We start from the raw sequence: 16,779 nt of genomic DNA, 5'->3' as shown, positions 1-16,779 counted from the left end.
AGGGACCCGGAATTAATTCGCGGGGAAAGCACCTCTGGGAGTATTGAGTCCAACGTGTGACCCAACATCACCGTGTCAACAAACCATGGCAGCGAATGCAACGTCCAGTTTTTCCTTAAACACCTCCCGACTCCAGCACTTCCCTGCGCAGCCCATTCTAATGTCTAATTACTCCTTCTGAGAAGAAAGTCCGCCTGATGTCCAACTTAAATCTCCTGTGGCGCAGTTTAAGACCATGTCCTGTTGTCCTGTCGCTGGTTGCCTGGGAGAAGAAACCGACCCTGAAGCTGTGCCAGGGAAGGATTAGGGTGGCTATTAGGAAAAGGTTCTTCCCCCAGAGGGTGATCGGGCACTGAACAGGTTCCCCTGCTGGACTCAATATCTCAAAGGTCTTTTCCAACTGAAATGATTCTTGGATTCTGTGAAATTTGGTAACAACGTCAAAATTGGAGCAGCGGGATTCTCCCGAGTTGTGTCCTGATAGTGCACCACACAGGACAGAGGCTATGAATAAATGAGGCCATAAATAAATGATGGGGTTCATTTAATTTTCAGTAGGATCTCAGCTTCTGGAGCTGGGGAATGCTGCTCCTGAGGCTGTGGTAGACACAGACCCAGCGCATGAGGGTATCAAGTTCTGCTTCCACCAGGTACTTGGTGCAGGAATGTTCAGGATATTCTGGGTATGTGACTGTCAGGAAATGGACCTGAACGGGCGTTGCACAAGCTAATATAGCAAATACAGCCAGCATCCTGCTTTTTGTCACTTAAGACGTTGTTTTATAGGATTTAGTAGCAATGGAAAACTGCATTTTCTCTGTTTTAATCGAAGAATTAATTAAAATTAATTAATGTAAATGTTTGAGCGTGTTGTCTCAGTCTCCTTTTTGTGTTTCTAAATGTGCTTGATACTTCTGAAATGCGCTGCAAATTCAACCAGTTTTAGAAGGGTTTCTTTTCTGCTTTTGGTGGCAATGTGGTTGCATGGAAGATTGATAGTGGAAGAGTGATGATCTGCACAGGATTACAGACTTCTGGTGAAGACAGTTGTGTTTAACATAGAAGGGACTGTGTAAAACCTCTGTTTTGGGGATTTTCATGTGTTCCTATGCATAATATTTAAAGTAAAGTTGAAAAAATTGAAGACAAGCTGAAATTTCAGAGAGTAAATTGATTCACACTAGTTTTTTACTGAGCTGGCAGTAGCCAGGATAAACATCCTAAACACTGTATTTGTCAGTAGCAATACTTTATGTTTCTAATCTCATATGATCTCACTGGGGGATGAAAGTCCTTTAAAATAAACCAGCTTGATCCCGGCACGGGACGTGCTCTTTCTCCAATCAGCATTGAAGAATGTGCTGCTTTTTATTTGCATTAGGCTGTCTGACCAGTTTTCTCGCAAGCCTAATGGATTAAATTTTACTTCCCATTTCCTCAGCAGACATGCAGTATTGGAGAGCTTTTTCTGTTGTTTACCTTCGGAGCAGACGGTTCTCGTTCTTCTGGTTTCCTGCAGAGCAGCCAGAGCCAGCTCGGATGCTGGAGTAGTTTCTCCAGGAAGTCATGTTAATGCACAGCCTATTTTTGTTCACTTTTGGACTAACTTTTACTGGAAAACCTTTCTGGATAAAAGGTAAGCTTTCTTTTTTTACATATTGAGAAAGTTTCTCCAAGTCTGCTTGGACCTTGATCGGAGTGATGGACACCTTTGATATCAAGTCACAGCTCTCCCTGTGCAGCCTTGCTCATTGAGAGAATCTTGGGAGAGATTACAGGTTGAAACTTTTTATAGTTGAGTTCTTTGTGGTTTTTTTTTTCCTCCAGGCTGTAGTAGGTACGTAAATACATCATTTTCTGTGCAGGACACTGCTTGTGACAACTGCAGTTGCTGTCACTCTCATCAATTGTAGAGACTGTAGAAAAACATTTCTTCTTCACTCATGTGAGGGGAATTCCTACAATTTCATTGTGATTCTTCATTAACTCATTTCTATGATTTGGCTTCACATTTTAGATTTAAATGTAATACCTGTAATGTTTCTTAAAAAGTCGTATTTTTATGACATGCATCAAAGATGGTTTCCTGCTTTCAGGTGTCAAAATTTGAATTGTTGAAAGAGCATCTCCATGGTTAGTTCAACATACACTTGACTCATGAAACAGAATGGATTTTTTCATTTAGATAATAAAACTATTGAAGAATAAGAGCAAAATCAGAAGTAAATACCAAGTGCTGATATTGTTTTTAGACTGTTTGCTAATAGCAAATTCCACATTTTGATTGCAATTGCAGACTGTACTGTTAAACATATGCTACCTGCACCTAGCTTTTAAAAATCCTGATGTTATCTAACAGGGAGAGATCATCATTACACTGGAGAATCCTCCTCACTTTGAATGGCTGGTTGTGTGACTTTTCTGCAATTATGAATTCCTTTCATAGGAATGTGGGAGGCTGAGGGTGATTCTGTACTACTCTAAGTGTGGAGAAATCTCTTTGTTTCCTTATAAAAGAACAATTTAATAAGGAAGAAACCACTTCCATTGTTAAAACCCATGTTATTGTTGATTCTTTTTAAAAGCAAATAGTTGTGTCTCTCTTGATCAAACCAGTTGATGAGCAGACAAGAAAAAGGAAGATGAATTAAACTTTACACAATTTTTTTAAAAGTCACTGAAGATTGTTTTTGTCTTTATAAAACCATTTACCTGAAACCAGATACTTGGCAGGCTTCTTATCTTTAGCTTCCTGCATTAGCATGTTGTTCTGGAGATAATTCTGATATCATGTAAAGGGCTACAAACCTTTTGCAAAGATCTGACTGTTGCTAGAACAAACAAAATGTAAGATTAGGCAATGGCAGGAGGCAGTGTGGTAAACCAACTTTTCTTCCACACAGGAGGTGGACAAATTATATCCAGAGGACAACTAAAAGTATTCCTTATTCAGGACAATGGCGAAAGGAGAAGGCCAGCTGCACCAATTTTCTGTGGTACATCAGGTTAAAAGTGTCGGTCATGGAAGAAAAAATGATAGACAAAGTCACAAAGTTAATAATCCAGAATATGAGAGAATTAAGATTTTGTTTAAATACTGTAATAATTTTTCTCTGTGTGCTCCAGAAGTCCCCAGCTTTAATCTGAAGTAACTTTTTTCAAAGTCAGTTTGATCATTCCTGAACTATTTCACTCTTTTTTTTTCTGGCTGGATCAGAATGGTCTTTTGGCAATCACCATTGTGCAGATGCCAACATAATGCCTTGTCCTTTCTAATTATTTACCAATTTCAAACTTTATTTTTAGGTGTATCTTCTCAACACACATCCAGACTTTCTACATTAGAAATAATCATTCCTCGGAGTCTGACAGGGAGAGAGAAACATCACCCATTTTCTCATGAGGTTTGTTATTCTGATTTCTTTTCTTCTGATATTGCTGCTTTTCCCAGTACTGTCCTATACTGCACACACACAATGGATGGTATATAGAGATTTTTGTAAAGAAATGTGCCCCACTCTCTCTCTTCTTAGTGTTTTCAACTAGTTTTAAGTAAATTTGTCCCCACAAAGGCCTGTGATTGTACTCTAAGTGCCTTCCAAACTTCTAATCCTGTTAATGACCTTGTAAGACAGAAGTGAGAAGGAACATTGAAGAATATTTCCATTTCTTCTGAGTCAGATTAGATGTTGAACTTCTGCTAACATCCATGCTGTCCATGTTCTGGTCTTTGGATAATAACCAGAGGATTTCAACCATGTAACACCCAAAGAGTGGCACAGGTTAAGAGATGAAAACCTGAGCCTTAACTCTTCAGTTCTGAGGTAACTTACCTTTGTGCCAGATACGGAGTTCATTTACTGAAGTAACTGTTAATGAAATAGCATGAGTCATCTTTGTGCAAACCAATTAGGAGATAAAAGACTGTGAGTCGTTTATCTGATTTACATAAGGAGTGTCACAAAGCATGACGTGGTACTTAGCAAAGAGGGCATTCATGGGCTGTGCCCTCCTGTCTAAATGAAAATATAGATTAATAGAATTTAAACTTTACAGAGGAAAGAAGGTTCAGTGTGCTGCTGAGACTTTGAAATATGGAAGCCTGGGGGTTAGGAATCTGTATTTTTTTACTTAAAACATACACAGTAGTTGGGCCTGTCTTGTCAAGCAAAACATGGAATTAAAAAAAACCACGTAGAAAAATCACCTCATTAAGTGATATCTTTTGTTCTGTTTTCAGGAGCATTCAGATGACAATCTTTCTTACTCAGTTAAAACCAGAAATGGAACATATCTCCTAAAGCTGAAGAAAAATAAGTATGTGATAGAGTGTTCTAACGAATTGTCCTGTTTCAGGGTTAGTTGCTTGCAGACAAGCATTTTTATGCTGGAAAAATTCAGAAGAAACCATTTAAATGGCAGATTGTAGTAACTACAAAATGACTCTGGTAAATAGTGTTAAATATAGTGTCTCTGTTATGGTAGTATCTTGCAAATAGAAGGGAATAATAATTTTTTCTAGCCATGAAGAAATAAATTTTGCTTGTTTTTTTATTAGCAGCACAAATTAGCACATTTCAGAAAATCCTCAGGGAAAATTAGAATTCAGTTCAACATTAGCCTTTTATTAGCGGGGTAGGGATTTTATGTATTGTTGTATTTGAAAAAAAAAATTCTCTTTCTCTTGTTCCTCATTCCTGAACCTGTAATAGGCCAGGCTTTATGCAACTGCATCTGCTTAGATTCTTCTCTATAGATATTTTAGTTAAAATATGTAATAATAAGTTTCAAAATAAGTTCTTTTCAAAAGTCTCCAGCTCATTTTAAGGCATTTTGTTTCTTGTGCCTGGATTTTAATAATAATTTAGTGTAGAGTGTGCTACTAACAGAATGTAGCACTTACCAGGACTCTTGACTTGTTTCTGGACCATTAAAAGAGCAGTAGTTTATTTTTGTTTCCAGAAAACTTCTTAGTGACGACTTTAAGCTGTACACATATGGGGAAAATGGGAAACTGCAGGCAACACCATCCAAAAATGAGGTACTGTACATAATAAACCTTCCCCTTTGTGTCAGAATTTCCTCAAACCAGGGAAGCCAAGAAAAAACATATTTGCTGGGAATGAGACTTGTTGGTTTTCACAGTGTAGAATTTCTGTTTAACAGTTACCAGTGATCTAAACATGAGGTTCAAGAGGGACTGGGCTGTTTCCCAGCATCCCAGTTTCCCAAGGTGTGAAAGGATTTGCCAGGAGATTATGCCAAGCCTGAATTTAAACCACCTTTGCATAATATGCAATTTAAAGTACAATGGCAGCATCAAAGCTCTATAGTTTCTAAATCCTGTATCAAACAAGCCTTGTAAATACTTCTAAATTTAATTTCAACTTTAAACTTCATGTAAGCTCAGTGAGACTTAATTGGGTCATTTGTGCATGAAAGATCTTCTCAGAGCAGCCTTTGAGAGGACTCTAAGAACAGGATGAGCAATGTATATTAAAATATTTTTATAACAGATGGTGATTATGGGACTAAACTAAAAAGCTGGCTGTGTTCTAGAACCAAGGGACCAAAAGTTATTTTAGGTACTCATGTCAAGTGATATTCTCCTCCAAGAAGGTCAGGATTACTTTCCAAGTAGGGAACTCTGTAAATTTCTAACAGCCAGCCCTGATGTCATGCAAATAATATGGTTAGTTAGAAAATGAGTTTGCAGTTGAAGGCAACCACCTTGTTTTGTCACTAATTATGTGGGTTTGTTGCATTTCAGACACACTGTTATTATCACGGCACTGTCGAAGGAATTGCTGACTCCACACTTGCTCTTAGCACATGTGATGGCCTTAGGTATTTCCTCTTGCTATATTTTTTTAATATTTCACCTTTTGATGAAGGTGAAACTCGTTACAGGTTTTATAGTTTTCCTCAACTCCCACTTTTTCCCCCTTTTCCAAAATTCCTTCACAGAAAAAAAGGTGATAGAAACCGTAATAAATATAGGCAGAACCTGGGCATGAACTGAGGCTTCTAGTAGTTGATGTGAATGTCTTGACCTGACATACCTTTGTAGAAAAAAAATCTTACCTGATGAAGGTTTTGTTGAACTTCAAACATTCCTGCAAGTTACTTTGTCTTATGAATGGGCACATTTCAAAAGACAAATCATTTCCATGAAAAATTTTTGATCAAGTTTGAACCAATTTTTTGTGTTTCAAATACAATAAAATCACAAATGGGATAAAATTCACCCATGCATCTTTCAGGTGAAGTTTCGCAGTGAGACATCACTCACAATAAATCAGGACATTTCCTGGCATTCCTTTAAATGAATAGAGAAAAGGGCTAAAAGAGACCATTTGCATCAGCTCTGTACCCACAATCCAGACTCATTTGCTAACAATTTGGATTTATTCTCTTTTTTCTCCTTCTTTTCTGATTCAAGAAGTGCACCATTGAGTATTTTAAATAAGTTCTGTTTCATCTTTTACTGGGCATTTGAACTTACCCCCATATTCATAGAATTTAAAATAATAATTTATTTCAACATAGTGTTTAAGTATCCAGCTGTTACTCATTCACCTAGTCATAACCATGAGGGAAAAATGATGGAATAACATTTCATTCTTTTATGATTGTTAGGGGAATTCTCTACATTGGAGGCAAATGGTACGGAATGGAGCCGCTCAGCACATCCAGCACATTTGAACATGAGCTTTATGAACTGGAAGATGTGCAGAGTATCCCCTTCCACTGTGGGGTGCTGAATGGCAGCCTGGACCATGAGATGTTTGTGAAGCAGTCTGTGAAATATGCATTTGCATCAAACAGTACCTCCAGCAGGGACAGGCTCCTCAGGGTAAATACATTTCTGTTTCTCCCTTGAGCTGCAGTCCAAGGCATCTCCAGAGCTCTTGCTCTGGACAGCATCACTGCAGGTAGGTTTGACCTGGAAGGACATTTCCTTGTGGCCTTCATTTTCATGGACACCAAGCTGGTGGGAGCCCTGCTAAGGGAATCCTGGAACAGAAAAGCAGCACAATGGGGATCTCACACAGCTTGAAGCAATCCTGCAGTGGAAGAGCAGAGTCTGCCCAGGACAGCCATGGATAGGACACAAAAGGCATGAGCTGAATGGCAGCTCACGCATCCCAGTGTCTGACCCGGTGTGAATTACTGATGCAGAGATGGTTATGTGGTAATCTAAGACAAACTGAGCTCATATTAGAAATGCAACATTGCTTTATAAACACATGAAGTGAAAGTCATAAGAAAGATAAGTAAAATACCTCGAACTTGTTATGTTAACTTACTGTGCTTTCTAATTTGCAGGAGAAGCGAGCTGTCCTGCCCCAGAAAAGTTACGTAGAATTATTTGTGGTTGTGGATCACAACAGGGTAATTATATCATCCAACACTAAATACATTTTATTATTTTGCTATTTTTTCTCCTCTGACATTGTTATGGTATTTTACAGTTTTTGCTGAAGAATTCTGATCCTGCTGCAGTGCAAAAGGAAACAGTGGAGCTGATTAATTATGTTGATGGGGTAGGTCAGATAAATTGCCTGGGTTCAGTAATTTCTATTTTATCATAGTTTTCAGAAGAGCAGCTAATGCAGTTCCGAAACTGTATTTGAAAGTTATACAACAATTCGTAACACAGTTAAGGCACATCACCAGTCTCTGCACAAGCCTTGTAGAGGTGCAAGCAGGGGGAGAGTTGCAAGATGGTTTTAAACCACTTCTGTTCTCCAAGAACATGAAGCCTTCAGTATGTTTTACATTTTTTGGAAGAGTATTTCTCATGTTTGTCGTTTGTTATTAAGAAAACTGTCAGTGCTATGAACAATTCCATAAGCTCTCTGATCTGTTCCCAGATTCTCCTCAAGACAATTAGCTAAGGAAAGAAATGGACATGGTCTTTCCCAAAGATATGTTTAGGTACTTTCATAAAGTAGATTGTTTTCAGTTACACTTAGTTTTATATTCTTAATATTTTTATTTCGTTTACATTTTATAAATATTTTATATTTCGCTTATAATTACAAATATATATTTAGTTTCAAAGAAACTGAAGTTATGTCTTGGTCACTATGTTCAGCTTATTGTTTACTCAGTTGTAATGAAGTCATCTTTCAGAATTCCATCAGAACAGCCAAGGGACATTAATTATCATTATTTTTTTTCAGATGTATAGAGCATTAAACATCCAGATTGTTTTGGTTGGATTAGAGATTTGGACAGATGCCAACCACATATCTGTAATGAATGGTTCAGCTGGAGATGTGCTGAGTAGATTTGTTTCTTGGAGACAGAAAGATCTTCTGAAGCGCTCAAGAAATGACGTTGGTCACCTCATAATGTGAGTTTGCACTAGGTGAGAAAACCAGCCATGCTGGCAGGGTTAATGTATATGATTTGGGGGTTGTGTATTAATTAAAATATACCTGGAATAAAATTCTCTGCACTTCCAAACTGGTTTAACCTGGAAAAATGACAAGAAACTATAATGGATTCTTAAGAGTTAATCAGCTCCAGGGACTGGGTGACCTCCAGAGGTCCCTTCCCACCTCAGCCGCTCAGTAATTGAGTGCACTGACACAGCAGACTTAGGTGATGGATCATTATTTTCAAGCTTTTATTCAGATATCCATTATTAATTGGAGTGAAACCCTGCTGTGGTGATAAATTCCTTCCTGACTTCAGGAAGACCAAATTTTGCCTTGCAATATTTCTTTCAAACTCATCAGTGTCTTTTAGTAGAAATCATGAACTTTCAACCCATCTTAACACCACCTCCAAACTGCTTCTGTTACAGAGGGAGAAGCTCTTTCAGTGGATCCATTGGAATGGCTTTTGTGGGTACTGTGTGCTCACACGTCCAGGGAGGGTCAATCAGCACTGTAAGTACATCACAATTTGGGTATGGAAGAAACTGATCCTGGACCTACTTGGCCAAATCACCCTGGTCTTGGAGTTGGATGGTTTCTTTCATGGGGTTTCTTATGTAAAGACTTGTGCACATTTTACACCTCTTTTTTTCCAAGTACTTCCCAATTTCTCTCTTTGTCAAATTGCAGCCCACTTGACTCATTCAACGAATTCTTTGGGTCATCTTTTGTGATTTATCTAACTCAGTGTTGCATAATTTTATCCTTATACCATTAAAGTTCATAACCACAGGGGTTTTGGGAGGGGAATGCAGCTACAAAATAAGGTGGTTTTTTCACTCTTTAAATATATAGAAAGTGAACATAATGCACCATAGCCTCAAGTGTCTGGAATTCCTGACAACCAGGCTGTAAACAGGCAAAAAATCTAAAAAAATTTGTACAAAACTGTTTTTTTCTCCACCCTTGGGGCAGAACCAATAACTCCAGAGATTCCTGTCCTTAAAGTATGGATGCCACAACCTTGTGGACAATCTCAGAAGCAGATTCTGTTCTTTAACAGTACATTTGTTGTTGAAGACTCCTTTAAACTTGGTGTCTAATGGTGTTACAATAGAATAGAATCACACAGAATAATTTCAGCTGGGAGAAACCTGCAGTGGTGATCTAGAACAATTTATTATCCAGAATATGATCCTCAGGGAAGGAGTGGCAGAATCTGGCCCTCCCTGAAAATAAAGTGACAAATTGTCAATCCTTGCTTCTTTCACCTTGCAGTACAATTTAGTATTTTGCCTTCATAGTCCCTGAGAGCTTGTGGTGGGAGTAGATCTCTGGGTACAAACAGCATTTTCTTTAGTTTCACTTTTTTTTTTTTAACCTGATTCTCTTTATTAGCTGAATCATAACAAAATGTTACGTCATGCCACAGTAGTTGCACATGAACTGGGGCACAATCTCGGAATGAAACATGATGATAAGAGGTGTCCTGCATCCTATATCATGCACAGCACAGATAAGTAAGATTTCCAGTTATTTCATTTTAATAATTTATTTTATTTGCAGTGACTATGCCCTACAAGCTGTGAAACTGCTATGAATCTGGAAGAACTTTAGTGAATGGGGAGTTGTTTGAAAAATTTAATCACAAAGGTGGATTCACTGATTTAGGATTTGACGTAATTTTAATTTATTTGAAATGTTAACTGTTTCCTGACCCAATCGTTCTATATTTCTAACATTACTAAAAATATATTTGGATTTTGTTAATTTTTTTTTAATCATAGCATGTTGCTGGGGGTTTTTTCAGCCTGTTGAGAATGTTTCACGTATACTCATTGGGTTTGTGCAAATATGCAACAAATTTTTTAACAGTTAATTAAAAAAAAACTTCTTGGCTTATCTTTCCCTCAGTTCATTTGTTCTTTGGTTCCCCTTAAGAGAAAAAGATCAGAATATTTTATTTATCCACAGTTGTATTAATAAATCAGGGTAACTGAACACTGGACAAAACTACTCTAGGAAGGTGCATTCCTCAGTTCTTAGGACTCCAAGTTAAGATGAATACCTTTCTGAGAATAATTTTTAATCAAACATTTTTAGGCTCAGTATAGAAAAGGAATTTCTAAGGCCTGTTTTTTACAGGACACCAGAATAGATACTCTGATGGTCTCTCTGATTCTAAAAGCATTCATATTATAGTAGTATTTTAAACTTCTAGTACTGCACTTTGATTCAAAGGAAAATAAAAATTAACTATCTCATGATCTCCTAGCATTATGAAATATAATATTTATGATAGAACAACGATGTTTTAAGAGCTTGAGTTGTATGTTCTCCTGTAAGCAAAATATTTATAATAATAAAATATTATGATTTCCAGTGGGTCCAGGAATTTCAGCACCTGTAGCGCTGATGATTTTGAGGCCTTTATTCTAAATGGAGGAGGAAACTGCCTCAGAAATCCTCCCAAAACAAGTAATGTGTACAAAGAACCTGTCTGTGGTAATAATGTGGTTGATAACAATGAAGAATGTGACTGTGGCAAACCACAGGTAATGCATGAAATTGAGCTGGATACTTGTTGTATATTAATATGTTATGTTATGTTATGTTATGTTTATTTCTGTATAATCCTGGCCTTTTGACATACCTAATTGCAATATTATCTGAGGAGGTTTTTTTGTAATTTCGCATTTTTACAAGCAGTATTGAGATAAATTTTAGTAAAAGTTTAAAATCATGCTTTGATTTTGATGTGGACTCAGTTAAGGGCTATTGGACTTCACAGAACATTGAGGCACTGCTGAGAAAGAAGTGAGATTCAGAGCAGAGTCTGTTTTGTTTGGTTTAAGCATCATGGATATTTCTGTTCCGTGACAGAGACTGTTTATCTATAGAACACGTACAGGTTTGTTAACTGTAACCCTTAAGCTTTGCCCACACAAAATGACTTTTGAGAGTCACATTTGCATTGTCAAAATGTCCCTCCAAGAATGTATTGGCTCACTCTTCAGAAAGTAAAAGTGTCTCAAAAATCAATAAATCAAACAGCAAACCCTGGTTTCCTTGGCATCCCTGTGCCACAACACATCAAAACAGGTGTTTTTCTGATGACTTGTACAAGTAACACAGCAACAGTGTCTGCTGGTTCCTTTCAGGGCAGAAGAACGTGAGAACATGACACAGACAGTTATTTAAAGTTTGGCTTGTCCATCCAACGTGGACTGATGAGGTACTTTTCCTAGCTATAGAAAAAAATTGAAATAGTGTCCCCTTTCCATGGCTGTTCTCAGGAGTGCTCCAACCCCTGCTGTGATGCTGCAACCTGCAAACTCACACCTGGCTCACAGTGTGCTCAAGGACTGTGCTGCAAAAACTGCAAGGTACACAGTGCTTTATTTAACTAAATTGTTACTATTCACTAGGATTTTTTAATGTTTGAAAAGAGCTGTCCTAGTCCTCTTGACATATTTTCAAATGGCATTCACCAGTAAGACAGCATGTAAGAGGAGAATTTGCCTTCCTTAAAACAACTAAATGTTCCCAGTTGTCATTGTTCCACACTAGAGCTTCCTCTGTTGGAAACTAAAGTGTCCTCCCTCTCTGGTCCTAGTTTAAAGTGGCAGGAGCAGAGTGCAGAGCAAAACAAGATGTCTGTGATCTCCCTGAATACTGCAATGGAAGCACTGCCTACTGCCCAGATGATGTTTACATCATGAATGGTCACCCATGCAGCAACAGCAAGGCTTACTGCTACTATGGAGTGTGCCAGAGCTTTGATTCACAGTGTGAATCTATATATGGGAAAGGTATGGTTCTCATTTAATGTAAACCCATTTGTAGTCTCCTGATAGACATTTCCAAGTTTTCTTTTTCCTATGTTTTTCAGACAATGTAGTGGCTTACTGAGATTCACTGGTTTTTTGTACAGGGGCACGAAAAGCACCTGATATATGCTTTGAAAAAGCAAATATTAAAGGAGATAGGTTTGGAAACTGTGGAATGAGAGGTGGAGTGTACAAGAAATGTCCTGTCCAGTAAGTCACCACCAAATAAATACCAATCCTAAAATCTTCAATATAAAAAATATATTCTGTTACAAAGCCTTAAGGTGAGAGATTGAAAAGTATATTTTCATGAAATGCAAGCTAAAAGGTTGGAATGTTTGGTGTATTTGCACCAATACTGATTTTTATCTGTTCACCTTGTCTCTGAGTGTCCTTCATTCCATTCAGGCACAGTCTGTGTGGGAAGCTCCAGTGCACATCTGTCAGTCTTCAAAACCTTCCTGCCTGGAGCGTTGTCAATAACGCATCCGGGGTTTTGTGCTGGTCCTCTGACTTTGACTTAGGATCAGATATCCCTGATCCTGCTCAAGTTCATGATGGGACAGCCTGTGGAGAGAACAAGGTAAGAGGAATCACAGCAGCATGACAGAATATAGTCTGATTGGAAAGTTCTGAACTTCCAAAAGCATTACATGGCTCTCTTGTTCATATGCCATAATAAAATAAAAATCTTTTCAGATCAATACATACAAACCATTAATTAGCTCTTCAAAAATGGGGATGTTACAGTGAACTACATTACCAGTTATTCAAATTACTCCATCAAAATGCATCCACAGAGGTAAGCAAACCCAAGACAAAGTCATAAAATTCTGAAATACTGGCTGTTGTATCAGCCCTTTTTCTTAACATGTAAGTGAAAGCTGCAGACTTGTAAACATACACACATTTATTAAAGGATGGGACTTTTTAAGTTCTGTGTTTGCAAGGCACTAATTACTTGTTCCAGGCCTGTGTAGGTTTTGAATGTGTTGATGCAAGATATCTGGGCTACAACTGTGATGTAAAGCAGAAGTGTAATAAGAATGGGGTGAGTATCTGGTGCTTCATGTCCTGTTTCTAGACTGTGCAAATTCCCTGCATTAAAGCAATAACCAGGCAAGTGGCTTTCCTTTTTCCTGATCTGTATTAAAAGTTAAATCCACTTTTTTTACATGTAACTCGTGTTGCCAGAGCACTGCAAACCTCTTTGCACTAACACTGAGAGGCATTTCTTCTGAATTTCCCAAGGGAATTTTTTAATATTACTGAGCTGGTGAATTGTAAAAGGAAAATATTCCTTTGAGGATGACAGTCTAGTAATTCCTGATTTATATATGTCACTATGAAAAATCAAAATGGAGTCCAAAAGTTGTAAAACTGAGAAGGTCTCTGGACTGTGATTTATTGCAGGCAAATAACACAAATGTTAACTTAGAGAGAATTACCATGGGGCATCAGTATCACTCAGTGGTTTGGGATGTTATGGAGGGGCAGAGCTTATTCCCAGTTAATATTCCATGTATTTCTATGCAATACTCTGCAGTATTTCTTGGTTCCACGTGCAATTACAGAGTGGAACTCCAAATCCGTACGGAAGGTTTGAGTGGCCACTCTCAGGGAGGTGGTGTTTGACTAATCCCTGTGTTTGGGCTGTAGGTGTGTGACAACAACGGCAACTGTCCCTGCCTGACTCATGCATGACTCCCTGTTCTTCGGGCTGTAGGTGTGTAACAACAATGGGAATTGCCACTGCAACCCGGGATGGGCCCCTCCGTTCTGTAACCAGTCTGGCTACGGTGGCAGTGTTGACAGTGGTCCAGCTCACACAGGTAGGACACTGAAACTGGCCCTCATTCTGCCCCAGGGACTGATAAAATAATCTGCTAATAACAGTGTCTTTTCAACTGTTTACCACATGAGACACTTAGTCATGAACTGACTTGAAGAGCAAACATTATTATTTGATAAGGAAGTAGCTTTTGCTGGCCTTTACACATGAAATGTTTTCCATCTCTTTGTCTAAAAGCAAAGTTCATAATCCATAGCTTTCTGAGGAAAATCTGTGTTACTTTCTGTGGAACTTTATTGAATTTTACTAAATTTGTACTTTGGGAAAGGGAGAAAATGTTTTGTATTTATTAAAAGTTTAGGGAGGTAAATCAAACGTGAAGATCAGTTGTAGGTAAGCAAATACCAAAATACAAAATGAATTTGTCTGCTTTAGAATTACTGAAAAAAATTTATGGAAAAGGATAAATGTTGCATATATATATAGGGTGGATAAGGCAGAAAGTTTTTGTAATACCATAAGGCCAAATCCTACTTTTCTGATTGTAGCATGTTATAAATTTCAGTGAAGTTACTGATTTTAATCTACGACAATGTGAAGATTGTACATTTTACAACAACAAAAAAAAGGCTTTAATATTTTAAATTCCATCATTTCAATTCTTTTTCCCTAGATACATCACTTCGGGATGGACTGCTGATTTTCTTCTTCCTCGTGCTGCCAGTAGCCATCCTTGCTGCAGCAGCAGTAATGAAGCGTGATGCAATAAGGAGAAAAGTTTGCAGGAAAAGCAGAGGACAGCACAGGTATTTCCCTTCTTACAGGTGCTATTCCAATACATGACAGTGTGCTGCAGGTCAGTGCAGCAAACCAGGGATGCTTTATCTACACAAAGAATTCCACACCTCCTTAAAGACAAAACTGCCCTGCTAACAGCAGTACTGGGGAGTTTAACAGCTCAACCCCTGCTCCTTGGTAGTACAGTCCAGATCCTCCTCTTGGCAGTTCTCAAGCATTTTTTTCCCAAATACATTGCATTTTCCTAATTGTTATTGATAATTGTATTGCACAGACGTGGGGGCAGAGCATATTGAAATTGCTTGTCAGGTACAGAAAAGGATAGCCTCAAAAGCAGAATCTAGATCTCTGAGCTGTAGCCTTGTCTTTGGAAAACTCTGCATCCCTGAAGGGATTTCTTGATGTGATTTCTGTTTCAGGGATAACAGTGCAGAGCAGCCGAAGCAAGGCAACAGAGCAAGTCATGACACAGGAAATAATCAGGTAAGATAGATGCAAACTTGCATTGTTTCATGTTGGGTGATCCAAACTGCAACAGTGCCTTTTCTCCATCACAGTTAACCATGACTTCCTGATACATTGACACCACTTGTATTAATTCTTCAGCCAAACACTGGAAATGCTGCTTAGCCAGGCTGTGGGTGTAGTTCTGCTAAAACTGAATAAAAATTATCAAAACAAAGTGTTGCAAGAGAACATGAAGAAAGTCCCAGCAAATGAGAATTAGTTCTAAAATGCCATTAGCTTAATACTGTGTAATTATCTACACTTTGTGTTTTCTGCTAACTTGATTTTCTGCAATGTCTTTTCCAGCCTACCCCATCAAGTCACAATATTTTTACCATATTGCATTTTCCTGGTACAAGGTTTGTAGTATTTAAAACCTTCTTCACTTCATCTTTCCTATGTTTATGTTGCTGTAAGTGAAGTTATTGATGTTTTGTGTCCTGCTTAGGGGGATTTTTCATGCAGCATCATGAGCTATAATAGATTAAAGGCTTGAAGGAGAAATGTTGGTTTACTGCTTGTTTAGATAACAGCATAAACGCAGGTAAATGCTGCAAGGGAGAGAAAGGGGCAGAGAGAGTTAGGTGTAAATGCTAGAAACTGTTTAAAAATGGTAAAGAACCAGTTTAGCAATGTCAGGTGTCTCGAGGCATGAAATACTAAACACAGTGTGTTTTCCATACTTCAGGCAGCCAGTCCAAACCCAGCTTCCTGCAGCTTCCTCAGGACCTCAACGACCCCCAGTCCCACCTAGACCAGTTGTCTGAAATGTTTCTTGGGAACCCTCAATCAGTGCTGACAAGTAACTGACCCAAAAGACAAATGAGAGGATTTCAATGCTCCAGTGCTCTCCTTGTGCAGCCAAAATGCCTTTGGAAAGCAGGTCCCTCTGGCAAGGACTGGGTGCCAAGAGGCACTGAACACAGATTTGGTGATATCCCAGTGTTTTGCTACTTGCTGCTGGCTGTGTTTGTGCCTCCTCTACCTCACCTCTTGGTTTCATAAATCAGAACCTGAAGTTCAACTTGCACAGGATTGAACCTGTGAGAGTGTCAGAGAACAGGACTCTCCCACGGTGCTGCCTCACTCAGGCCACAGAGAGGTGAATTTAGTTATTCACAGACATAATTCAAAGATGGGAGATCTGCTCTTCCCCTCCTGGGCTGTCCTCTCCTCAGGACACTGCCAGGAACTCCGAGGGCCTGCGGAGCCAGGCTTGGGGACAGTCCCTGTGCCCTGCTCTGACACCTGCCTGCCACCAGCCCTACCAAAGCTGGGGCCCAGAGCGCACCTCTCACCTCCCACCAGCCAAGTCAGCTTCCATTTCAGGTAGTCTGTAAAAGGAACTTCACATGGGGACACCAGAAGGTCTGTAGGTCATGTCTCCGAGTCTGAAAGAACCCATCCCTCTCTGCTGTTACAGAAAATATGGGATATTGGGAAATACACTGTAGAGCTCCAC

At 38.7% G+C, this 16,779-nt stretch overlaps 1 protein-coding gene across 2 annotated transcripts; it reads left to right on the top strand.

Moving 5' to 3' along the window:
• The first annotated feature begins 6 nt into the window (after positions 1-6).
• LOC103621488 (disintegrin and metalloproteinase domain-containing protein 9) lies at positions 7-16,335 on the top strand. Of its 2 annotated transcripts, XM_017742924.1 has the most exons (23): positions 7-650; positions 1,445-1,636; positions 3,307-3,404; positions 4,241-4,317; positions 4,963-5,041; positions 5,771-5,847; positions 6,640-6,856; positions 7,330-7,395; positions 7,476-7,547; positions 8,190-8,362; positions 8,819-8,903; positions 9,789-9,910; positions 10,774-10,945; positions 11,687-11,776; positions 12,007-12,202; positions 12,325-12,430; positions 12,629-12,803; positions 13,191-13,271; positions 13,947-14,052; positions 14,686-14,818; positions 15,230-15,293; positions 15,624-15,676; positions 16,006-16,335. In XM_017742924.1, the coding sequence occupies exons 2-23, from the start codon at positions 1,567-1,569 to the stop codon at positions 16,082-16,084; spliced, it is 2,391 nt and encodes a 796-aa protein (XP_017598413.1). In that variant the 5' UTR covers positions 7-650; positions 1,445-1,566; the 3' UTR covers positions 16,085-16,335. The 2 variants fall into 2 exon arrangements, with proteins under 2 accessions (XP_017598413.1, XP_017598414.1); XM_017742925.1 differs by lacking the exon at positions 13,191-13,271 and having other exon boundaries at positions 7-1,636.
• The last annotated feature ends 444 nt before the right edge of the window (positions 16,336-16,779 follow it).

This window comes from Corvus brachyrhynchos, unplaced genomic scaffold, assembly GCF_000691975.1.
Source record: "Corvus brachyrhynchos isolate BGI_N302 unplaced genomic scaffold, ASM69197v1 scaffold499, whole genome shotgun sequence".
Classification (NCBI taxonomy): Eukaryota; Metazoa; Chordata; class Aves; order Passeriformes; family Corvidae; genus Corvus; species Corvus brachyrhynchos.
This window is presented reverse-complemented; position numbering and strand designations above follow the sequence as displayed.

Excerpts from the sequence above, each read along its gene's own strand:
- LOC103621488 (XM_017742924.1), top strand. The coding sequence starts at position 1,567 with ATGTTAATGCACAGCCTATTTTTGTTCACTTTTGGACTAACTTTTACT. Across the intron at positions 5,042-5,770 it reads CAACACCATCCAAAAATGAG|ACACACTGTTATTATCACGG; the intron begins GTACTGTACATA and ends GTTGCATTTCAG. Across the intron at positions 11,777-12,006 it reads TGTGCTGCAAAAACTGCAAG|TTTAAAGTGGCAGGAGCAGA; the intron begins GTACACAGTGCT and ends CTCTGGTCCTAG.